Source organism: Podarcis muralis, chromosome 7 (genome assembly GCF_964188315.1).
Source record: "Podarcis muralis chromosome 7, rPodMur119.hap1.1, whole genome shotgun sequence".
NCBI lineage: Eukaryota > Metazoa > Chordata > Lepidosauria > Squamata > Lacertidae > Podarcis > Podarcis muralis.
This window is the reverse complement of record NC_135661.1, coordinates 34,134,185-34,160,263: the sequence shown is the minus strand read 5'-3', so window position 1 is coordinate 34,160,263 and position 26,079 is coordinate 34,134,185. Positions and strand designations below refer to the sequence as shown.

Here is a 26,079-nt window from a genome sequence, read left to right as displayed (position 1 = left end):
TCACGTGGCCAGTGTGACCGCTGCTCTGGCGAGCCAGAGCCGCACACGGAAACGCCATTTACCTTCCCGCTAGTAAGCGGTCCCTATTTATCTACTTGCACTCGGAGGTGCTTTCGAACTGCTAGGTTGGCAGGCGCTGGGACCGAGCAACGGGAGCGCACCCCGTCGTGGGGATTCGAGCCACCGACCTTTCGATCGGCAAGCCCTAGGCGCTGAGGCTTTTACCCACAGCGCCACCTGCGTCCCTGACTATAATGACCATTAATGCTGGGCCTGGGCAAACAACCAATAAAGCTACATGAACAGAGGCAGTCCTGCTTCTGAATACCAGTTAGTGAAAACCGCAGGAGGGGAGAGTGCTCTTGTGCTCCCGTCCTGCTTGCAAGTTTCCAGAGAGCCAGTGTGGTGCAGTGGTTAAGACCGGTAGATTCGTAATCTGGGGAACCAGGTTCGCGTCTCTGCTCCTCTGCATGCAGCTACTGGGTGACCTTGGGCCAGTCACACTTCTCTGAAGTCTCTCAGCCCCACTCACCTCACAGAGTGTTTGTTGTGGGGGAGGAAGGGAAAGGAGAATGTTAGCCGCCTTGAGACTCCTTAGGGTAGTGATAAAGCGGGATATCAGATCCAAACTCTTCCAAAAGTGCATCTAGTTGACCACTGTAAGAAATGGATGCTGGCCTAGATGGGCCCTTGGTCTGATCAAACAGGCTCTTTTTCTGCTCCTACGTTCAGTGGAGAGAGTTGCCTGGGAGAGGAGAGACTCAGTGAAAGTTTCAGGGCCAGATAGAGAATCTTAGAGGACCTCACCTGTCCCCTGGTTTCCCCTGCACCCTAGTGCAGTTTGCTGAAGCACCTGGTCATGCTTCGACTGCATGAGCTCCCACCATGGGATTCTCTGCCATTTTACATTTCATTACGGCAAGGATTCCTCCCATTTTGAAACCATTCCCATTCTGAACAGAATTGTTTTACATCCCCACTATCGCAATTGCAGTGCTGAGATTCTCGTGCACGCTTCGCCCCCCCCCCCCTAACTGTTGTGGTGGCGATGGTGAGAAATGAAACCACAATTTGTGCTTGTCCTTTCAAGTCTGATTTACAAAGAAGACCCCACGGCTACCACCCCAGCCGCCAAACGAAAACAACAGCCCAGTACTGTATTCACACCACAGCTCACATTAAGCTGGCACAGAGCTGTGACCCCAAACACCGAGTGCCACAAAAGACATGTCTGCCATCCCAATTTGTTGTTGTCATTTTACCGCACCCTCCCCTCTTATCCGCAGATCTTATGGAGCCCCATGAGTTTCTTTGATACGACTCCCGCTGGCAGAGTAATGAACCGCTTCTCTAAAGATATGGACGAACTGGACGTGCGGCTTCCGTTTCATGCCGAAATGTTTCTGCAGCAGCTTTTCATGGTCCTCTCCATCATTGTCATCGTCGCCATTGTGTTTCCTTACCTCCTAATTGGAATCGCTGTCCTAATGATTCTTTTCATTCTACTCTTCCAGTAAGTTGGACGTTCCCACCCCCTCTCTCTGGTATGTGGTTGTTTTTCCTACCCCAGAATTTCTTTTGAAAATAACAACAACTCTGCAGTGTGTATTTGATCTGTGTGCTCATTCTGCCCCTTGCAAGTTAAGGGGACCCACTGGTCTCTAATTCTACCCTCCCCTCCTGTCAGTTTGTAGTTCCCCCCTTCCTTTCCAGAACACAGTCTCTAAGGGACAGATTCCATTTTGGGCTCCTCTAATTCCCCAAATATCCCCTTTATCCCAACTACAATGGTACCTTGGTTCTCAAACACCTTGGCTTCCTGAATGCCGAAAACCAAGAAGTGTTTAGTTTTTTGAACTTTTCTTCGGAAGCTGAATGTCCGATGCAGCTGTCGGCTATTACTTCTGGGGCACCTGTACCAATCAGAAGCTGTGCCTTGGTTTTCAAACATTTCGGAAGTCAAATGGACTTCTGGAAAGGGTCATGTCTGGTGCTTTTGTTTTTGTTATTTATTTTGTGTTTTTGTTTTTGAGGCTTTTTCAGTTAATTTGTTTTTGTGACTCTGTGGAACCCAGTTCAGCTACTGATTGGTTGATTGTGTGACTGTGGAAATGGATAAAAGCCCCCCATCCAAATAATGGCTATCATCAGTGCAGATAAGATTTAAACAAAAAACAAAAAAAACCATCTACAATACTGTCTTATTTATTTTATAGCACAGTACAATGATTATTGCTTTCATTTTATGGATCAATGGTCTCGTTAGATAGCAAAATTGATGTTAAATTGCTGTTTTAGGGGTTGCTTTTAAAAGTCTGGAACGGATTAATTCATTTTGCATTACTTTCTATGGGAAAGCGCGACTTGGTTTTGGAACGCTTTGGTTTTGGAACGGACTTCCGTAATGGATTACGTTTGAGAACCAAGATACCACTGCAATTGAACTTCTTCGATGCTGAGGTCAGCAGAGTCAGCTCTCTTGGCATTCCTGCCACCCACAGTGAGGAATGACAGCCTGAGAGGGGCATCCTCTGAATTGTAGAAGTCCCTCCCCACACAGGTGCCTCTAGGATCTCCATTCTGTAGCTTCCACTTTATTTGCTTAGCTTCTCAGTCTGCTTTCTGTAACCCATTGCACGCTGCTTCCTTTTTGAATCATTTCCCTTGTTTTCACAAATGCACAATGCTATCCTGACCCGCCCAGAAACCTTATGTACAGGATAAATTCATTATCCTACAGATAATTATCTTACAGATAAGTAAAATAGATCTGGCCTAAGCCTAGAATCCTATACCCACTCTCCTGGAGAAATCTGTGGGAATGTTCTGGGGTGCAGGAGAGGATATATTGACTAATTATATCCTTATCCAACTTGTGCTAACAAGTTCCCAAAATATCAGCAGAGTTTATAAACATTCCCCTTTAAGTGCGCAACGGTAACGTGTGCACAGGTTCGCTAGAACCTCTATAATAATTACCCTGGTAATTTCCCCTTTTGTTCCCTCTTAAAATACAAGACACGACACAATCTTTATAAAAGTATAAAATAGTTTACTCACGTTCTGTTCACAATGTGATCCCAGAAGGCAGACAGGCTTAAAAAGGTTACATACATTTAGAATCTATCTTGTAGCAAGATAGACCTTATCTTCTCTCTTGGCTGGGAGCCAAGAGAGCATCCTTAGATGTTTCCTCATCGAAAGAAAATGGCAGAGAGAGAGAGTGACTTCCTGCCCTGTGCTTTTGTCATTACCTGCACAGGTGAGGCCACACCCACCTCTGGTCACATGCGGAGGAAGTCCGTCCCCAGGAAGTTTACCTGCTTGCTGGACAGACATCCCTCCCCATGTTCTAGCATGTACACTCTAGGAATGTTGTCATTGACTGCTCCTGTGTTTACATCCCACAAAATCCCCATGGAACCCACAGCTGATCCACACTTTAGCTTAACCTGTATTTTGATTGTATTGTATACTAATTCAATTCCCCTGGTTCCAAGAACTTCTCTCATTTTTCCGCAGCGATGCCTTGCGAAAATCCCGGTGAACTGAATCTCAGTTAAGCAGAATCTCTCTTTCTGCATATCTGATAGGATCTGATTTAGTGAATAAGATTGGATTTCCGTATGGAACAAGAAGAAAAGCTCTCAAACCCAGAGGAATCAATTGGTACACAATATGTTCAAAACACAGGGTGAAGCCCAAGTGTGGATGAACCCTCTGTGGGACATACTTCTGAGACAGGTCTGAGGTTGCACTGTAAAACTTCTCTTGGAGGTGGTGGCCAACTGCTTCAAATTTGGAAATCCAGAATACTCATTAGGAATATTCATTAGGAAGGGATTCCAAGTCCCCTTCCAAAGCCAGGATCTAACTCTGTGCAATCTTACCTGCATTTTGCTGCAGGATTTTCCAGAGCACCATCCGAGAGCTCAAGCGATTCGAAAACATGAGCAAGTCTCCATGGCTTTCCATGATCATGTCCACTGTCCCAGGCCTTAGCACAATCCACGCATACAATAAGAAGGAAAACTACAGCATTCGGTAAGTTGCCTGGCCCCAAAGTCACATTCTTTCTGTCTCGGTCCCTCGGATGGGGCAGATCAAGCTGTGTCGTTCTTCTTCTCTTGACCACCAATCCTGCATCTTTCCCACCTGCCGGGCCATAGATGAAGCCGCTCCATAAGCACTGGCGTCCTATGGCTTTTCATTTGCGGGAAATGACAAGCTGTGGGGAAGCTTTCCAGATTACGTCACAAATTCTTAGCATTGTCTCGAAGAAAATTGTTACATGTGCAGCCAAGTGATAACCTCATTTGCACCCTTTATAACCCTCCCCATCCACACAAAGCATGAAGCTATTGTCAAGACCTGGTTTTTAAATCGCAATTATTCAACACGTCCATGAGTCTTCTTCCAGTTCCCTTGTAACCTGGAGTCTACCAGCAGAAGGAGGGCACCTAACCATCCCAGTTTCCAAATCCTTTCTTCCCCAAGCTGGTGGAATTTACAAAATGGGTCCAAAGAGAAGAGAAGGTTCGGTGATTACCTGTTCAAGTGGGCCTGCAAAATCCTTACACCCAGAAGCTGGAGTGCATGGGTTTGGAGGGCTCTTAGTCAATGGCTATCAATGGCTACCATCCATGATGGCTATGTTCTACTTCCTGTGATGGAGGCAGTTTGCCTCTGCATATCTGTTTCTGGGAATAACAAATAGGGAGAGTGCTGCTGAGCTCAGGCCCTGCCTGCAGGCTTTCCATAGGCATTCATTTGGCCACTGTGATACAGGATGCCAGACCAGATTATTTATTGCAATCGTTAAGAGTAAATTTCTGTTTAATTATTATTTGCTGATATTTAATTTTATTGTGTGCTATTATGTTCTAATAGATTAATGAATATTACTTTATTTGATATAAGTTGTTTCTTTTAAAGTTATGTTTTTAATTATGACATTTTTGTATTGGATCAAATCAAGGTGTGCAATCTTTTCTTCCGCTTGTAAACCACACTTTGTACGGTGATATAGGAAGGCGACATACAAATCCAAAGTGAAATGAAACGAGACGGGATGGGCTTTTGGGGGCTGATCCTCAGGACTCCTATGATGTCCTTATGTCTGTTCCTGACCGCAAGATGTTGTGGCCACAAACGGGGACAGATTCAGAGGGGGAATAAGACAAATTCATGGAGGATAAAGTTTTCAGTGGCTGCTATTCACAATGGTTGTACACAGCCCCCAGTATCAGAGGCAATGTGACCAGTTGCTGGGATCATGAGTCGAAGAGTACTGTTGTGCTCATGTCCTGATTAAGGGCTTCACATAGGCATCTGGTTGGCTTTTGTGAGAGCAGGACGTTGGACTAGATGGGTATTTGGCCTGTCCAACAAGGCTCCTCCTATGTTTAAGCCAGGGGTTGAAGTTGGTTTGCAAACCACAGTTTGCCCTTTGTTCTCTCTCTCTCTCTCTCTCTCTCTCTCTCTCTCTCTCTCTCTCTCTCTGAAATGATAAGAAAAAATAATAGAGGATAAGACCCTCAAGTGCTACTAATCCCAATGGTTGCATGCTCTTGTGCTCATGTTCTGTGTGAACTGACTAGAGAAAGCTTTTATTTCATAAAATTCATATGCTGCTCGATTATTATTTTGTTAAGAACCTCAAAGCAGTTTACAAAAAAGCTAAAACAACAAAATTACCAAAAAGAAGAACCGGCGACAATGATTTCAGGCTTCCGAAAAGCCAAAACAGCAGTAGACTAAAAACAGATCCAAACTCAGGCCAACTTTCTAAGTACTATCCCTGATTTTGGTTCCAGTTTTAGAAAGCTGAACGACGAGAGCTCCGGCCACTTCATGCTGTTCAACTATGCGCTGCGGTGGTTTGCGTTGAGGACGGACATGCTCATGACCGTCATGACTTTGATCGTCGCCCTCTTTGTCGTCCTCAGCCCTTCTTCCATCAGCACTGCGGAAAAAGGCTTGGCTTTGTCTTACACTATCCAGGTAAGTGAATCGCCCGGATAACTCAGGCTTCATTCCGACACACTCCAAATCAGACCTGAAGTGGCCCATTGCACCATTGGGGGTGGGTGGGAAGGATCTGTCTGTTTCACTTTCTCCTTTTTCCAACCTTGAGTTCAGTTCTCCATGTTTCCCCATTTGTTTGCAATTAATTTTTTTTAAAAAAGTCCTCGTGAATATTCACTAGCATTTTAATGCAAATTTCTCCTCTTAACATAAACATTCCTGTATGTGTTTCTCGCCTAATGTACACAGTTTTCCAAACCAATTTCCCCCTACCATAGCGTGTTTTATATATTTTCCCACTAATTTATTTGTTTATTTTATTATCATTGATTTAATTGCCTTCTAAACAACTGTCTTGAGCCAATTTGCCCACAAGATTATTTTAAAAACATCTTAAAACATCAAATAAATTTAAAACAAGACCAAAACCCTAAGAAGTAGACACTCATGGTAAAGACCCATTTATCTAGCTGGGAAAGCCTTTTGGAACAAAGTGTCACCAATTGTTTCCAGAAAGTGCAGATAGTGTGTACTTTTTGCACACTTTGCCCTAGTGTATACATTTTCCTACATGTTCCTTGACTGGACAACTGCACTAAAATTTTTGGAGAAGGGATAGCTGTGTTTCGGTTTATGCATTGCTCTGGAAAGTGTGCATTAGAAAGCTTTGCCTTTAAATAAATGCAAACAGAGGCCCACGTGGTAAACAACCATGAAAGAACCTGCCCTCCAACTGTACCGCTTTAATAGGCACAGAGCATGTTTTCTTGCTGTATTTGTAAGCCCAGCTGCTGGAACCCTTCAAATACATCCGGTTGAGTTAGCTTTGCAATCTAACCCCTTTTTGCTAATGTCAAGCACGGATTGAAATGCTAAACACATTGTTTTGGGGGAGCTAGTTTGTTGCTCTTCCAAAATGTACAGATTTGTGGTATTCTTTTGCCATGGTACATGGGGCAATTTGTGCCTCTGTGCATTTTCTGGAGTTTTTGGCAGCTGTTAAAAGTGTGAAAAGGAGGCATGTGTTAGCAAAAACACACAGGAGATCCACGCTGAAGGAGATGCGGACAACTGGGGATCCTGCCACATACCTGCTTACCATTTGCCCTCCAGTGCTTTGAAATGTGTCGCCGTTTTACTTTCTGTGGTGTCCACCCTGCCATATAAAATGGTGAAGTGGACCTGAGTCCATGCATTGGAAGATGCAAATCTGAAGATGGCAGAGAATGGCCCATTGGGGCAAATAAGACACTGCCCCACCACTCTCCTCATGCCTGCCTCCTTCTTCCAGCCACACCAGGGCCGCAGCTTCCTTCCCCTCAGTCTCAGTGTTGCCTTTGTAGAACTTGGAAGAGGACATGGATGAAACCAGAATTACAGGCAACTCCCAATTTACACAGGGGTTACGTTCCAAGGCACTGCATGTTTATATGAGATCTCTTATATTTGAAACACCATTAGAAAAGCCTGCAAACACCCTCTAAACCTCTGGAAACCCTTGAGAAAACCAGCAGCATTTGCCAGTTGTCAAACTCTGCCAAATTCCACCACAATGGCTCTTTCCAAATTTCCTTGACTAAACTCCAACTCTCCACAGTCCTCAACGGGCAGTGCAAGAGCTCCTGGAATTGCACTTGCAAAGGCTTGTGGGATTGCTAGGGGCTGTTTCTGCTCCCTTTTTTTTGCCCTGTCTAGCTCTTTTAAGGCTGTTTCTGCCATTTGAAAAGCTTCCAGATTCAGCACGATGCGTCAAGTGGACGCATGTAAATTGGTTGTTGCCTATAGTTGGCTTTGCCTGCCATAGGCTTCTCTGGCTCCACCTACTGTTGGTCTCCCTTCCACTCCCCCTACCAGTCCCAAGAGGAATCAGCCACCACTATCTGTAGATAAAAAGCCTTCTTACTAAGGCACACCATTGGTTCATCTAGTCCAGTGTTGCTTTACTCTGACTGGCAGCAGTTCTTCAGAGACTCAAACAGAGGTCCTTTGCATCACCTGCCACCTGATCCTCTCTGAACCAGAGATGCCAGGATCTGAACCTGGGACCTTCTAAGTGCAAAGCATGTGTTCGGCCACTGAACCTCCGCCCTTCCTCACATGATGTCAGTGGTCCAAAGTTTGTGGCATCCATAGAAGCAGTCGCAACAGTTGAGTGACAGATGTGGTTATTCCTGGAGCAAGTTATCGCCCAACCCAAGTGATTGATTCTTACAGAATTATCCAAGCAGTCTGGAAAACAGCCATGGTGGGGGATCCATCTTCCACAACCCTCCAGAAATTTGTGTGAACCGACCCTCAGGAATGGAGGGCTGAGGATGGGGGCTCCTTGGAATGCCTGAAGTCAGTGACCTTCCATTTATTTTCTTTTTTAAAAAAAGTTTTCCCCCCCAGGTTCTACAAAACCTTTCTTTGGGGCAAAGAAATGCAGTAGGATCTTTCTTCTGTGATTTTTCATCTTACATGGCGATCGATATGTTATTTTCTTAAGTCATCTTAAGCATCCTTATCGCGAAACACTCATCATATGCTCCCCCACCCCTATTCTCCATCCTTAACCTTTACACTCTCAGACTGGTGATGGAAATACATTTCCAGTTGTAATGGATCTCTCAGAGGCAACAAATGGTTGCCTGTATTTGTTGGCTTAACCTTTCCTCGTCCTGACTCAGAAACTCTGTTCCTGACATTTAAGCTTCTATACAGTGAACGCAAGGAGCCATCTGTTATTATCGCAGGATTAATGATGTGTCGCTCACGTCTATGCTTTATGCACGTTAGCACATAGGGGGAAAGGCAGATTTAGCTTAAAGTGGTGCTGTTTTCCCTAAAGTGTGAGGCATTTTTATTTTTATTTTGGTCATGGTAAATTGCAAGTCCCTTTATTCAACTCACTTTCCGAGCTGCCAGCAGAGCATAGGCCCCTCAAGTCAAATTGTGAACGATATATATATATATATATATATATATTTCTAGGCCTGTAGTTAGTCATTCTCCACGGGCAGTTGTTAACTAGTTCTGAAATGGCCTCGGGGGTTCATCGTTCGAGAGTGTTGCTGCCGGGCCAGTGACTCACTCTCTTTTCCTTAGCCTCCTTTTCGCTTTGAATATTTCCTGCACTTTGCTTTACCCAGTAGCCATCCATGAAAGCAGATGAAGAGGGGCTTCCCAGAAGCTGTAGACAGGGGCGTAGGAAGAGGGGGTGAGGGGGGGCGACCAACCCCGGGTGTCTTCCCTGAGGGGTGTGTGAAAAAAACTTCCCTGGGCGGATCGCCGTGCCGCCCTCCTGGGTGCAGATCGTTCCCCTGGATGCCAACTGCCGCGCCAACCACCCCCAATGGGTGCCGATCACCCCCCGAGTGCCAATTGCTGCGCTGGTCACCCCCCTCAGCAGCTTGTGCTGCCCCTTGGGTGCATGGCATGTGCGCCGCTCTGGGTGCCTGAGCGGTTAGCTCCACCGCTGGCTGTAGAGCCAAATTTGGATAAGCAACAGGTTGTGAGATGATGTGTAAACACACCTATTTGGGAATGAACCGATATGAGCTGATTGTCAGTATTTTCATCCCTCCCATTGCAAGGATCACCGGATCATGTTTGTTTTACTTTCTGTCTGTCTAAGAGAAAGGAGGGGGCGGAAGCTACTCTTCCAGACTTCCATCCCTAGTACAGTGTGGCTTTTTCTTTGATCTGTCTAGAGACAAGATGGCAGTATGAGAGAGCTGTTTCTCTCATACATGTTTTTTATTGAAATATACTCGGAGTCGAAAGTGGATTTCATGCTCTTTATTCAGCTCATAGTGGTAAGGAGGAATGGAATTTCCCCCAGAATGTCTGCTTTATATACATTATTTACACAATGGGCCCCACGTGATTGGCTAATTCCGGGATTCTCCTGTAGGCCAATCAGGTTGCGGATTCACTTCTACCGTGAGCTGGATTAGGTGGCTCCTGTGGACCAATCAGACTGCTGCATTCTGAATCCTATTGTTCTAGGACCAATCAGACTGCTGCATTCTGAATCCTATTGTCTAGGACCAATCAGACTGCTGCATTTTGGATCCTATTCAACTCAGTACATAACAGTTATGTTCTTTCATTTGTTTAATTAGAAGAAATAAATTAGGTATGCGACAAAACCTCCACAGCTTTGCTTCCGTTACTCTGCTGTTTTGAGGTGCTCACATGAGCAAATGTGAGTCCACTGCACCAGGACCTATTCCTCGGGAATGCTGTGCTGCTGTTCCTACGTTCCTGTGACCGGAAGGTCAGAGAAGGTGCTCCCGAGACCCAGCCCATGCAGGCGCTGAAGACGTGGGCTGTACATGGGTGTACAGAAACTGATCCCATATGTCATGGACCGGTTGGCCACAGAAGAATGGTGGGAGGAGCCAGCTGAGGAACACCCACAAGGAAAGAAGGCCCAGAGCCTGGGAATTGGTGGTGGGACAATGATGAGTGGTCAGAGGGAGGGGAAGGAGAAGACAAGGAGGAGTTGTCAGAAGCTGAAGAGGTAACAGGGCTTAGTGAAGTAGGAAAATGGGACAAGGGAGGTCAAGAGACAGGGGTAACTCTTTCTATGGAGGCAATAGCAGGCAGTGTGGTGGTGGGACTCACTTGACCGCTGGTTGGTCATGCTACTGCCCATACAGGAAAGGTGGTGAGGTGCAGACACACCAGTGGGAGCACCAAATTGGCTCCACAAGTGCGTTTGCACCACGCCAACCTCACACCCAATACTTCCCGGGAAGCAGCAGCAACAGTGTGGTGGGGCGGTGGAGCTCACCTGACCTCTCAAAGCTGGTGCTGACTCCGGCAGATTCCCAGGTTCCCGTGTGGGAGAATAAGATTCTGGTATATCCTGCAGCGACTGCAATGAATAGAACTGAATTCTTTCTGCTTCTCTGTTTGGTGCACAGGTAGCTAAATATCCCCCTGCACAGCTTCCTGATCTTTCCCCTTCCTCTCTTCCCCTCCTTCATAGTTGAGTGGACTTCTGCAAGTGTGTGTGAGAACGGGATCGGAGACAGAAGCTCGATTTACACATGTCGAGCAAATTATGGAATATATCACGGTAAGAAGGGCCCCTGGTGAGAATATTTAAAGCAATTCTAGCTAGGCCCTATCTGTACTAAAGCAGTTTGACACCACATGGAACGGCCCCCAAAGAATCCTGGGTAGTGTAGTTTGTTAAGGGTGCTGGGAGTTGTTAGGAGGCCCCTAGGTAAAGGTAAAAGGTATTCCCCTCTCAGAGCTACAGTTCCCAGAGTATCATGGGAAGAAGATTGGCTGTTAAACTACGGTACTCAGAATTGTAACTCTGTGAGGAAAATGAGGTGCCAGCACTCTAAGTCCCAGGATTATTGTGGGCGTGAGCCACTACTGTTTAAAGTTTTTAATGACTAATGTTTACAGTGGTACCTCGGGTTGCGAATGGGATCCGTTCCGGAGACCTGGTCGCATCCCGAACAGAACGTAAGACGTGACAGCGCGTCTGCACATGCGTGTGTCACTTTTGCCGCTTCCTCGCATGCTCGTGACGTCATTTTGACCGTCTGCACAATCGTGAGCAGCGAAACCCGGAAGTAACACACTCCGTTACTTCTGGGTCGCCGCGGAGCGCAACCCGAAATTGCTCAACCTGAAGCGTATTTATCTTGAGGTATGACTGTATTTTTTATCTTTTGTTGGAAGCTGGCCAGAGTGGCTGGGGAAACCCAGCCAGATGGGAGGGGTATAGGGGTATAAATTATTATTATTATTATTATTATTATTATTATTATTATTATTATTATTATTATGGCATGGTGCTGCTTTAAGTGTATAGTGCAAACTGTAGATAGACCCACACTAGTTTGACCTACCAGTGCAGTGCAGTGCAGCATTATGAGGGATGCTGAGAGGAAAGTCAGATCAGAAGTGACATTCTCAACAATCACCACAGCCCTTGAGGTGTTGGTCCATTATTTCCAGTGTGGATTAACTTCCACGCAAACACAAACGCACCCCCTCATTATCACAGCTCAGTGACCCCTTCCTGCCTGGCAATAGCACTTGAGGCACAGTGCAGTTGGTAAGGATTGTGGCTTGAGGAGAGGGGTGTGTGACCAGTGTGGAGTGGAGTTCTGGGGGCTGGAGAGGGCTGCACACACACACACACACACACACACACACACACACACACACACACTGTGGGCCCCCATCAGTAACTGGGACTGCACTTGCCTTGATAGCCGGTTACGGAAAATGTTTGCACCTCTTTAAAAAAAGCCCAGTCCTTGACCCAAGTTGTCGTGATAGCAGATGAATCCCATCAGCCCCCTGCCCTGCTCTCTTCCAGAAATGTGTTCCTGAAGCAGCAGAGGGCAAGGCAGTTGCTGTCCCTCCCCCAAACTGGCCTGCTCAGGGTGAAATTACCTTCAAGAACTACCAGATGAAATACAGAGAAGACAGCCCCTTGGTGCTTCATGACCTAAACATGAACATTCACGGCAAGGAAAAAATCGGGATTGTTGGCCGGACGGGCTCTGGTGCGTTACTTTTAGTTCAGTCCTGCTGATTTATTTGCTTATTTTGTGGCTGGGGAGGGTGGTGGAAGGAGGGCTTCTGTATTCCCCTGACTCCGCATAAATGCTCCAGATAGACCATTGGGTTCTGATCGACCTAGGCCAGGCCACCCACCATATCAGCAGCACAGGGCAAAAGTATTGTCCCTGTGGCAATGTTTTCCCGAAGTGCTTATTATGCAAGTAAATGGGTATGTTAAGAGTCACCATCTGAGATGGAGCTCAGCCTGCCCTGTTTGCTTCCATCCCCTACCAGATAAAGTATCTGTGTTGAGGGGGTTTCCCCCCGTCCTTTTTAGCCATGTCCCAGACTGCAGTCCCATGATCCCATCCCATCAAATCCAATGGGAGTCACTGAGAAGGAAGCATGTCCCTATTTGCATAGTCCCACCCCTTCATCTGCATAGCTAAACTCTGAGTTCTGTTTCTTGGTGCAATGCTGTGTTCCATGATGGGATCTTGGAGACACAAGTGTGATGGAATATTTGCCTCTTAAGATTCTAACAGTCTTACTCAGATTAGACCCACTGAAATTAATAAATTTCGGTGAGCCATGTCCATTGACTTTAATGAGTCTACTTTGAGTTGGACTCTCATTAGGTAACACCCTAAACAAGAGACAAACTGTTTGAAACTGCTTAATATATATTATGTAACATGAAACTCCACCAACCATCCAGCCAATCATGGGAGTCATTGTCCCTATCTGCATAGTCCCACCCCTTCATCTACATAATTCAGTCCCATGTTCCATTTCTTGGTCTGATGTTGTACTGTGGTGGAATATGGGCTTAAGAAATGGAAAAAGCATTGAAAGTATAATATGATTTGTTGTATGCATTTGTGGAATATGGATAGGATGGGCAAACCCAGGGGTATAGGAAGGGGGGCAGTGGGGGCGGTCCGCCCCGTGTGTCATCCCTGAGGGGGGTGACAAAATCCCCCTGGGTGGATTGCCACACCCCCAGGTGCCGATCGTCGCACCAATAGCCCCCAATGGGTGCCAATGGGAGCGCCGATCGCCCCGCTGTGCGCCAATCTCAATGGGCACTGACTGCCCCCTGCACGCCGATTGCTGCACCGATTGCCCCCAATGGGCACCAATCACCATGCCAATCACCCCCTGGGTGGCTCGCCCTGCCCGCCTGCGTGGCTTACCCCACCCTCCAGGTGCACGGCATGTGTGCCGCTCCAGGTGCCTGAGTGGCTAGTTTCGCCACTGGGCAAGCCATGCTGGGCTCATTTTGGATTGCCTTGGATTAAATAATTTGCCTCCCACCCAGAATCAGGAAATAACTTGGCTTAATCTGAGAGAATCAGACTCCATTTGGATCCCATTGTGATTTCACTTCATTACATGATGGAATCCAATCTTCATCCCATGGTCCTCCAACCAAGCCCCTCACTGATCTCCAGGTTTCTGGAGGGAAATGCTGGTCTACCCTCAGAAATCACCATCCTGCACACTTGATCTAGAACTTTTTTAGTAGGATGAAAATCCGTGTATTTGGTTTTTAAAATGCTGCATTCTTCTTTCAGGAAAATCATCCTTAGGGGTCGCCTTGTTCAGACTAGCGGAACCAACTGCTGGCACCATCCTCATTGACAATGTTGATATCCTCACTATTAGTTTGGAGTCTCTAAGGACCAAGTTGTCGGTCATTCCTCAAGATCCCGTTCTGTTTGTAGGTACAGTAAGGTAGCTGTTGTGACGATTATCAAATTAACCTTTGCTGCAAAAGTAAAAGCTAACCAACTAGTGCTGGTTTCAAAATCGCTCTGTAAGGGAAGGGGAAGAGCATCAACATGATTTGTCCTCTGCTGCAGACCGGAGGTTGAGAGAAAGTAGTTTGCATAAAGTAACCCAGTAAGTTATTGGCTCGGGTTGGGTCATAGAGGAAGGGGGGGGGGAGGTACAGTGATGCAGAACCTGAACTTATGGTAAACAAGCGAAAGGCAGACCCTGTGAACATCAAGTGGCTGTTGTGGCATCTCTATGGTATATGTACTTTGCATTGGAAGTTAGAACGGAAAGCCAATTTAAGAAATTACTTTATTGATTTATTTATTTAGGGCATTTGTAGCATACTTTTTAGCCAAAAAGGCACCTGGAGTGGCTAATGTGCAGTTTAAAAAAGACAGTCTGTGTCTGCAGGCTTACAGTCTGAAAAAAAAAGACACCTGTTTTACAGGTAATTAAGGACCATTATACAATTGGTCATGCAGTACAATGTTATCAGGATTTCTTTTCTCCCTGGACTCCACTGGTGTTATTTAAATGACCTTGCTAACACCAATAATGTTGGTATTTTGGTTAATAAATTGGCTTAAAATAGTAGAATGAGAATTCCCTGGATGCCCAGATGCTGGTTTGGGGCAGGTACTTGTTGGTGAGAAAGCCCCAGCAAAGATTTAAAATCACAAAACATGCAGCAAAGTTAAGTGTGGAAATATAGGCTGTTAGACCTTTAAAATATCCCCTTCTAAGTTTATTCCAAAGCTCCCACTTCCCTTTAGCATAAAAAGAGACCACACTGTTTGGTAAGTTAAAAACGGTTTACTTACAAACTCTTCAAAGGTCAGATTCGTGTGCTTTTCCATACAGCAGCAGCAACAAAAGACAGGCAGTTTAACTTAGCTTCAAAACTGGTAAATGTTTCTAAATTATTTGTATAAAAACACAAATATGGCTTGCTAAACCCACACAGTCTGGCTTGGAGTGATTAGCCCAGACATCCTTTCTGGTTGTTTTCATGGTGGAAAAGAGAGAGAACAAAGGTTTTGGTAGGTAACCCTTCCTCCCAAGGTGAGGGGATGTAACCTAGCTAAGCCTGGCAGGACAGTTTACTCTATGATCTTAATCCTTTCATGCCTTAACTAGAGCTATGCATGCTGTTTATATAAGAGTGATATATCCCACAGATAACTTCTTAAGAGCATAGATGTTGCCTTTCTCAAACAAACCAAAACCCATCTAGTCCAGCATTCTGTTCCAAACAATCAGATGTCTCCAGAAGCTCACAAACAGGACATGGCAACAATGTCCCTCCATCTTTCTTGTCCTCAGTCTCACCTCTGCAATAATAATGAATCCAAGGGTCTAGTCCACAAGAACTGCAGCAGCAGGCAATGTTTTCTTTCGCAGGGGCAATGTGTTTCTTTCATTCTCATTCCTACCTTACAGGTACAACTTAGATCCATTTACAGACCACACAGACGATCAAATTTGGCAAGCTCTGAGCAGAACATTTATGAAAAACACAGTATGTTTTATATATATATATATATGTGCATTTCTTTGTTTTCCCAATCTAATCTATTATTGCCAGATGTAAAATGACAGCATATGGAAAATTTTGATTCCCTGTTAACCATGCATCATTAATCACAAGATACCAAAACAGTAGTGAGAATAATGTGGCTAATATTCAGTCCCATTTAAGATTTGAACAATTAATGTTCACTAATTACATTCTTAATTGTCCTTTTTATTTTATTTTTAAGGCAGAAATAATTGATGGCTGGAGAATGGCATTGCAAAATTCGGAGAAGTGTAGATTTTGAAGCATGGCTGTGTTTTGGTTCTTGTATTGTTTCAGAAAGCGCAAATACGTGTGTGTGTGTGTGTGTGTGTGTGTGTGTGTGTGTTAGGGTTGTGCCTTCAGTTGTACAAATGCAGCCCCCATGTTGCAAAGAGACAACTCTGCCTATTCCCAACTCCCTCACTGCCACCCCACCATTTACACCTATTGGTGACCACTCAAACTACAGCAAGACAACTTTTCCCCTTGTAAAAAAAATTACATAGTATGAGATGTATACCTCATAGTGTTCATAAGGCTGCCAGGTTCAAAAGGCAGGGATCTGGTAGCTCGGGACAGGTAATGAGTAGGCAGAAGACCGAAAAGGGAGAAAAATGGGGAATTTAGCTGATTTAGAAGCTTTAGAAAGAAGTGGAATAGAACACGTCCTCTAGAGTCAATCAATTCCTGGGTCAGCAGGACTATGGGCACTTGCCCAAGTATCCCAGCTTGAGTTACCTGCAATTTCTCCTCCAACCAGAAGCAGGGGATGAGCAGAGAATTGCTTGGAGGCAGTAGCACCTGTCAAAGCCTTAGAGCAGCTCTAATAAAATCGGCTCCCCCGCCACCCCACCTTGATTTTAATTGTAAAACTATAAATGTTTACACAAGCTGCTCTGAGCATTTGCCCAGGTGCCGGAGGATTTCAATTTGTTGTTCTGCTTTGCCACCAGTGCTCCATGTGAGAGGAGGGAAATCCAAACAGATTAAGCTGGGATATTGACTCAGCAGCCAATAATCCTCTGGGTCCAGGTCAGGGATGGGGAAACCTCCTGATGTGGTTGGACTCCAGTTCCCATCAGCCCCAGCCAGCATGGCCAATGTTGACCAATTATGGGAGCTGTAGTTAGGAATGGAGGAGAAGTTCAATTTGGTTTGCATTTAGAAATGAACCGGTTTAATTTGCACTTTCTGAAAAAATAGAAGAACCAGAACACAGCCGTCCTTCAAAATCTACACTTCTCCGAATTTTGCAATGCCATTTTCTAGCCAGGTAAATTTTACAAAAATGAAAATACTGGGGTAAAGGTTGTATATAAATACACATATATTCATGGAAATAGCATACAAAGATGCATTACATTAAAGGAAATCGCTTCACAAAAATTTGTGTGTTAGACAAAATTGCAAACAAACTGTCTATATTAGAATAAATTCACACTTAAATGCTGATGGATTTCCATGAGGACTTTCACTTTTTTAAAAAAATGCAAACTCATGTGGAAATGTGCAAAACTGAGAGAGAGATATAGAGATTCACCCCAACTTGTACTTCAACTGCATCTGGAGAACCACAGGTGTTCTCCATCCGTTGGGAAGCAAATCATGTTGAAACCAGAAAGAGAGGTTAGGGAGGGAGAGAGAGAGTCAATCTATTGGCTGGTAGTTAGTTTTACATACACACGCGTGAAAGAAATACGATTTCTAATTTTTTCATTTATTCCTTTATTTATTTCAACAGTTTGTATACCTCTTAATCACATTCATTTCTAAGCGGTGTTCAAGAGACCCAATATAACAGGGCTAAAAATGAGTTTAAACTACAGAATCCAAGAGTTCAGTTAAAAAGCCTGATGGAATAAAATTATAATAAAGTATTCATTCCCTAAGCGCCAGATGTTCAACAGAGAGGGGCCCGCTCTGTAAAATTGGTCCCACTATATGGAACACATGGCTCCTTGTGGGTGCAAGTCATGCAACTGAGCCATGGGGACCACTAACAGCGATTTCCCCCAAAGACCTCAATGATAGAGCAAGGATATAAGAGATCAGGTGGTCCCTGAGCCACCCTGGACCCAAGTTGTTAAGGGCCTTGTAAAATAACACAAGAACCTTGAGCCTGGCCGGGTGGTGTATGTTTTCCATACGGTATCACCATTGTGCAGTGATTGTTTGCTCAAGACAGAATCTGGTGGCCATCCCAAAACCTCTCCATGCCAGATCTTTTATTCACATCACTCCTTTGTCGTTCTGCCTGCCCTTCGGTTGCTCCCCCCCTCTCTCACCCTTGCCTGCCGCCTTTAAACGTTCAAGCAGCTTTTGCCTCTTCCCTCTTGCACATCCATCTCCTTCTACTTTACAGGGTTCAGTGATGTTGTGTCAAAGATGGTTTCCTGCCCTGCTGTTGTTGTGTGTGCAACAGATAATAAAATGTGTAATCATGGTGGTGTTTCTCTTGTATCCTAGGTTTCAAAACTGCCAGGAAAGTTAGAAGCAGGGGTGGTTGAAAATGGAGAGAACTTCTCCGTGGGGCAACGGCAGCTGCTCTGTATGGCGAGGGCACTCCTCCGAAATTCAAAAGTGAGTTCCTGGAGCGATCGCTGTTTCTCGACTGCTCCAGAATGCATAAGGCACCTTTGGTCCTAAAAACACACTTCTTCCTGCATTTCTCCTTCTTTGCATTCGTTTCTAAAGGGAAGGGCTGTAGCTCCATGGTAGAGCATCCGCCTTGCATGCAGAAGGTCACAGGTTCAATCCCCAATTGCATCTCCTGTTAGGGCTGGGAGAGACTCCCCATCTGAAACCCTGCAGAGCCCCTGCCAAGTCAGCGTAGACAATACTGCAACGCAGGAACACTGACCACCATGAGAACAGGATTCTGACTAGATGGGCCATTGGGCTGATCCAGCAGGGCTCTTCTTGAGCTCTTGCTTTCAGTGGGAAGCCTGCTAGCAGGACCTGAGCACAACAGCACTCTTGTGATTACCAACAAATGGTGTTGTTGTTGTTTAGTCATTTAGTCGTGTCCGACTCTTCGTGACCCCATGGACCAGAGCACGCCAGGCACTCCTGTCTTCCACTGCCTCCCGCAGTTTAGTCAAACTTATGCTGGTAGCTTCGAGAACACTATCCAACCATCTCATCCTCTGTCATCCCCCCCTTCTTGTGCCCTCCATCTTTCCCAACATCAGGGTCTTTTCCAGGGAATCTTCTCTTCTCATGAGGTGGCCAAAGTATTGGAGTCTCAGCTTCAGGATCTGTCCTTCCAGTGAGCACTCAGGGCTGATTTCCTTAAGAATGGATAGGTTTGATCTTCTTACAGTCCATGGGACTCTCAAGAGTCTCCTCCAGCACCATAATTCAAAAGTATCAATTCTTCGGCAATCAGCCTTCTTTATGGTCCAGCTCTCACTTTCATGCATCACTACTGGGAAGACCATGGCTTTAACTATACGGACCTTTGTTGGCAAGGTGATGTCTCTGTTTTTTTTAACAAATGGTACCCAGGGACATTTACTGCCTCTGACAGCAGAGCTGCCTGCAGGGATGAGTGAGAGAGATCTGCTTCCTTTGAAATCCTGCTGGTGGCCTTCCCAGAAGCATCTGCTGGAAACAGGATGCTAAACCTAGATGGACCTTCGACCTGATCCAGCCAGGGATCTTTTTTACATTCTGTTCCTGAGCTTGCCAGAGCCCCCAGAGCTGATTTCAATAACTTTCTGTTATTGGACCTCATTCAAATGTTCTTCCCATTCATTCCTCCCCTGCTGTGTTGATACTTCCACCCCGCTTTATTTGTGCTGCTGCGCTGATTTATGTTGCCTCATTAATATGACAAACTGCTGAAATTATAGCACAGTTCAAGAGCTATAATAATAAATTTGGGGCACATTTCACGTTCATCATGATGACACACCACCATCACGGAACTTGTCAAAGCAACTGCAAATATTTGCAAATGTTTCAGAGGGTCTGGTGTGGGTGGGTCCTGCTTCCTTCTCTATTGGTGCTGCTACCTGAGCAGCCATCCTTACCCTAAGAGCAAGGTGGTGCTATTGCTTTAGATGAATAGCACATTCTCTTGTCCTTTCCCCCTCCTCGAAAAGATGTTGGCTTTGTCTGCCCTAGCTAATAATGAATCCCAGTATTGGTTTAAGTGGATCTTAAGGGATACTGAGCTTGGGCTCTACCATGGCAATCACAGTTTATGGTACCAGATCCTCCTGAATGCTGAAAAACTTCACCACGTCCCTCCTTCAAACAGTGGGAAGCCATGATTTGTTTGAAACCTGTAAACCAAATTATTAGCTAGCACTGGGTGTTCACCAGCTGCACTGCCTCTTGCCTTGTTTCTGGGTCCCAGTCCTGATGCCTCTAACACAGTTCAGAACAACAGCAGTTTCTGTATACCAAGTTGGTCCATTGGTCTATCTAGTGTTATCCACACTCACTGGCAGCAGCTCTCAGGGTTTCATATCTACCTGGAGATGCCAGGGATTGAACCTGGGACCTTCTGCATGCAAGGCAAATGCTCTACCACCAAGGCGTGGCTCTTTCCCAAGCACAGGTGGCACATATTTCATTCTGTTACAGAATGACCAAGCAAGATGGCTGTTGGTGGAGGCAGTTCAGGGCAGAACCAAATGGCAGCTGGATTCTTCCTGTGCTGCAGCTAGACTAAGCTGGTCCCGACTGAGCCTATGGGCAGAGCCTCTCTGTCTCATTCTCCCTCTGCTGTGGCCAGATGAAGCAGACATAGATGGGGCCTGTTCATGAAGGGGAGGAGTCAAATGGCAGCTGGTCTCCCTCTGATGAAGGCCGTAACTGCTATTCGCACTGAGCTCCTGTTTACACACATTGCAAAGGGAGCGTGAGAGTCAGGACTCTTTTACGCCTGCTAAGTCCTAAATAACTATAATAACACAATAAACATGCAGAAGGGAGAATGTCTGCTTTTGGCAGGTGAAGTGTGTCATGCAGGGGAGAGGAGAGGTGCACCTGTTGAGATTTCAGCGACGCACACCTTAAGGTGTGTGAAATTTGCACACCCCCACATCAGTTTCACCAGGTGGTTCTGTGCTGGGAAGCTGTAATTGGTTGCCAGTTTCCAACAGGTGTCTGTGAGTCCTTGCAAAGTCTGTGTCCACGGCCGTGTCTCTCTGCCATTTGGGAATGTTGATGTGTATCGCTTGTTACTCCCACCATTGTTAAAGGGCAGTATCTGGTTTCCCAAGCAGAGACACCACTGGCTTTCTATCATTACGTTATGTCTGGAAAATTGAGCTGAAAGGCATCAAATTTTTATTTTCTTTTTAATGGTATATGAGAACGAAGACCTTAGCAGACCCACTGAGAGAGGCTGTTTTGGACTGAAATGTGTTTGGATGTTTATTGTATACGAAACAACTCCTTTTATTTTATTCAACTTCAAATTTGTTATACATTTCTCTTATAATTTGACTTCCCACATTCCCTTCCATGTTGTTTTTATACCCATCCCTTTTATATAGGGCATAATGCCATACTTTTCATCTAATACACATTTCTCCATTACATCACACATTTTATCTAATATATGTTCCTCTGTTTCATATATTGCCATTTCTTCTCGTATATGAAACATCCTCTGATTATATGACCTAGGGCAGCGTTTCCCAAACTTACAATAACCTCATATCCCCATTTTGAGAGTTCCGTTTTACTACCATGCCCCTTTTCAAGCAAAAGTAATTTGGGGGTGCTTCTAATAATACTATTTTTAATTGCTTTGTGTAGCTAAAAACAACTATGGTCAAGTAAAATAAAATAAAAACTCTGCCTTATGCCCTTTGAAACCCTTTCGTGTACCCCCAGAAGAATGCACAACACACTTTGGGAAACGCTAACCTGGAATAACTATTATCAACTGCAGGTTTTCTATGAGGTGTTTTACGTAAATTTGTCTTAGAAACACACCCCCCCCCCCAATGGTCACTCTTTCTTTGTTGCTATGAAATGTATTGGGGGATTTTCAAAGCCCTGTCTGACCTCTGGAACATCTGAATGGGATTTACACATTCAGATGTTCCAGAATGGTACATATTTACACATGGCTAGGTGTGCCCCATGGTGTGGGAAGAGCGATGGCAATTTTAGCCCTGTGACATTTCGCCTGCAAAAATGTGATGGTCCCCACTTTCCAGCATTCTGCAATGTTTGCTGGGGTGTATGTGTGGCTATATTCTAAAATTCAAACATCATTACTCCTGCAGATAATACTTCTCGATGAGGCAACTGCATCCATCGATTCCGAGACGGATGTGCAGATTCAGCAGACCATCCGGGAAGCTTTTGCCGACTGCACCGTCTTGACCATTGCTCATCGTATGAACACCATCCAGGAGTGTGACCGTGTGTTGGTGATGGATAAGGGGAAGGTACTTAGCCATAGAAGTAAATAATGATAATGATAATGATAATTGTCAGGGAACTGCCAACAGCTCAGAGGCGAGAGGTGGAAGGGCAGTTGTGTTACAGGGAGCCTCCGAAGATCTTGCAAAGCAGTTCCTCCTCTGGTGAGGAGGGAAGCCCCACCTCCAGTAGGGACCAGAAGATGCTAGGGAGAGCCTCAACATTGAGCCTGAGCAAAGCAGAGGGGAGGCAAGTCCCCCTTTGCCAGTGCCCACTCTGCGCAGTAGGTTTGGGCACAGAGAGGGGAGGAGAAGGATGGGGGTCACACGACTGTTATGCTGGGGAAGGTATAAGGACCGCCCACTCCCAGATTCTGCTAGTGACTGAGCAAACATGGACTTGTGACGCTCTGCACTGTAAATAGTTTGTACTAATAATAAAGCCCGGAAAAGACAGGTTGGAGTTTTGCCTGTTTGCTCTTGAGCAACCACACCAACACCTGACAAGAATGATAATGATAATAAGCTTCATAGCTCCTACCGAGGACCAATAAAATTGGTCTGGAATTGAGCTATCTTCTAAACATAGTTTCTAAAGCTTTTGCAAGAGTCTCATAGCTCTTCTCAGGCAGACAATATCAGCGGACCTTTGCTCTTGCATCTCTTGGTGGAGAAGGCTGTTGGGTGCTCCAGGGGAGGTGTGGCTAACTGCTGGCCTCCTAATGTTCAGGGATGATGACTGGAATTGTAGTCCAGCAATATCGGGTGGGGGCACAGATTAGGCACCCCTGCCCCAGGGGAACAGTGTCGTAACATGTCCTCTCCCTTGCCCTTTCATTGCTCTTGTTGCCTCTCCAGGTCTGCAGTGGCCATAGGGGAGCAGCCATCTTGCCCTGGAAGTCTATTGCTAAGCACTAGGCCCAAATTATGCAAAACCTGAGTGTCCAAAGAGGGCAAGGACATTTTTTTTTTAATATAAAGAAATTGATGTTATTGGTGGGATATAATAGAGACAATCTTTCACATAAGCAGCATGGACTGATATAATGGGTTACCAGTATTTTAAATGGGAGGCACCAATTGCAGATGAGGCAAGGAAGATTGTTAATTTCCTGGTGGCAGCAAATATGGTTTTAGCCCGGCTTTAGAAATCAGCATGACACCTGAAACCGCACAGAGGGAGCTGGGATGGCCCAATACATTTTTCTTCTTGAGGCAAAGGATAGGATGGTGCCCACCCCACCCACAGCATTCCACGTGCAGAGGCTGAATGGAATTTCTCTCCCATCCCCTTTCAATGCTGGCATTGGGATATTTTCCTCCAGCAAACTTGAGTGCAGAGGCTGGCATGGTGGCATAGCTCTGTGCTCTAACACCTTGCTGCCTGTTGCTTCATCTTGTCTAATGACAGAAAAACATACAAGTTTAGCACATCAAAGAAGTAGCCTTCTAAGGCAATGTGATTATTTTCAGGAATGGTAAGTCTGTCTTTGTGCTTACTTTGGGGTAAGTGATGCTACCAAAAGGCTGAACATACGGTATATTTTTTTTAAAGTGTAGATGTGTGTGTGTGTGTGTGTGTGTGCGCGCGCACGCGCGCGCGCACACACACACACACACACACACACACACACACACACACGTATTCATCAGTAATGTAGACTGGGGGACATTAAACCAAAGGATCTAAAGGAACTGAAAGCTGTAGGCAAACTGCACACTCCACAATTAATTTTAGAAATCCTACTACAGACAACTGGAAACCAGGGCAAAGCAAACCCACAATAAAGGAACGGAACTGAGAAAACCCTTTCTTCCCTATTACTATGTATTCCCCCCCCCCCCATTGCTATTCTCCTTCCCCAAGGCAATTTTCACATGATAGGATACTCATAAAAAAACGACCCCAACTGCACTGTATTCTTGCTTCATACTTGACATTTGCTAACGCGCCTGACATTTGTTCAATTTCTTTCCCAATGACTTTCAGATAGTGGAGTTTGGCAAACCGGATGAGCTCCTTCAAAAACCCAATTCCGCATTTGCATCACTCCTAGCTGCTACAAGCAACGTCGGATCCTAGGACGTGAAAATATTGAATGGTGCTTTCTCTGTGGACTTCAGAAAAGAAGGCTTAATATGGACAGGAAGAACAGAATTCATATCTAACGTCTTGCCAACAAAGAAATATGATAACCTTCACTGAAGGTCACATTTAAGGGCAAACTCTGAAGCTTGATAGAACCAGGGGCAGCTGAAACTAAGAACTAAATAAGGGGAGCAAGAAGGACTTTGCAAAAACACTTGGCACTGGACTGCTGATTTTGGAATTCATTCAAAAATGTAGCCCATCTGCAGGGAAACCTGTTAACATGGTGTGTTGGATCAGCACATTTTCAGAGGGTGCTGACATGATCGGCAGACTTACCAGAGGGTATTCACCCTTAGCATCCCACAACAGTTAAACATTGTACGTTCCATACAACCTTTAAAGGCAAATGATGTAGACCTGATCACTGCATAGTCACAATGGTTGCAACTCAGCCAAGGTAGGATGTGACTGAGCCCCACCGAAATCAGTGCAACGAGTTAGTTACAACTAACTCAAGTCCCAGGAATTTCAGTGAAACTTGTGGCAACCAGTCTCTGTTGGATCGGAGCCACCACGTATCACTTAGGCAGCTGAAAAATTCCGGCTGGTTTTTAAAGGAACAATTCATCTATTTGGCTGTTGTACTGTAAGCAGATGGGCTTCTTCAATTCCATTGACTACAGTGGGATTTAAGCAGCCTAGCTGGGTACAGCTTCTACCTTTAGCTTGTACCTGGTGCTTGCAAGGAAAATGCACAGCAGTGTTTGGGTAAAAGGAGCCCATGCAAACAGGCCTGTTGAGCACCTGAATGGTCCAATAGATTTGGTCCAATAGTATATGCTTATCTCGCCAATTGGAATCAATCATCAAAAAGCAAAACAGAACACCAGACACTTACCTTTGGCTGCATTGTGCCCAGCACTTCTCTGCATACCATGTGATCTGTTTTCCAAGAAGAGAAGAAGAGAGAAAAAGATACATAGGCTCCAATGGAGGAAGCACTCTTGTAGTTTGTCATTGAAGTATGCAGTAAAGAATACCATCCACTGTAACGTCACTTGTTAATTCATTTTTCTTGCAGTTATAGGTTTTGGAATTATCACCTACCGATTTCTTATTTTCAACAGACATATTTCATGTTGGCACATGCCCGCTATTGCAAACATATGCTTTTGTTCTCTGCACAGTACTACAAGCAAAAGCATTAATATTGCATTATATTATTATATTATATTATATTATATTATATTATATTATATTATATTATATTATTTATTATATTAATTATATTATATCATATCATATCATATCATATCATCTCATATCATCATATCATATCATATCATATCATATCATATCATATCATTATATTATATTATATTATATTATATTATATTATATTATATTATATTATATTATATTATATTATATTTTATATTATATTATATTATATTATCTGTACTGCCTTTCTCCCAAGCTGGGATTCAAGGCAGCTTAAGACATTTAAAAACATTATATAATACAAACTAATAAAAACAAGCTAGTGAAAAGCAATAGTTAAAATACCTCAGAACCCAACACATTTAGAACCAGCAATTAATACAGTTTCCCCTGACAGCAGCCCAGCGATAGGCAACACCTGCACCTCAGTTTTCAAGGATCCATCTTAACAGGGAGGTCTTAACCTGCCAGTGGAAGGACAGCAAAGA

At 44.8% G+C, this 26,079-nt stretch overlaps 1 protein-coding gene across 4 annotated transcripts in view; it reads left to right on the top strand.

The window, feature by feature from the left end:
* Positions 1–25,422, top strand: part of LOC114602243 (ATP-binding cassette sub-family C member 12) — a 59,553-nt gene extending 34,131 nt beyond the window's left edge. For 2 of the 4 annotated variants that reach the window (XM_028740219.2, XM_028740218.2), the window contains 10 exons: positions 1,287–1,513; positions 3,907–4,044; positions 5,817–6,003; positions 11,006–11,095; positions 12,362–12,551; positions 14,127–14,286; positions 15,772–15,850; positions 18,356–18,469; positions 22,141–22,305; positions 24,269–25,422. In XM_028740219.2, the coding sequence (XP_028596052.2) occupies positions 1,287–1,513; positions 3,907–4,044; positions 5,817–6,003; positions 11,006–11,095; positions 12,362–12,551; positions 14,127–14,286; positions 15,772–15,850; positions 18,356–18,469; positions 22,141–22,305; positions 24,269–24,361 (1,443 nt within the window). In that variant the 3' untranslated portion in view covers positions 24,362–25,422. Of the gene's footprint in view, positions 1–1,286; positions 1,514–3,906; positions 4,045–5,816; positions 6,004–11,005; positions 11,096–12,361; positions 12,552–14,126; positions 14,287–15,771; positions 15,851–18,355; positions 18,470–22,140; positions 22,306–24,268 lie in introns of those variants that run through there. The other 2 variants (XR_003707885.2, XR_003707886.2) reach the window with 2 other exon arrangements.
* The last annotated feature ends 657 nt before the right edge of the window (positions 25,423–26,079 follow it).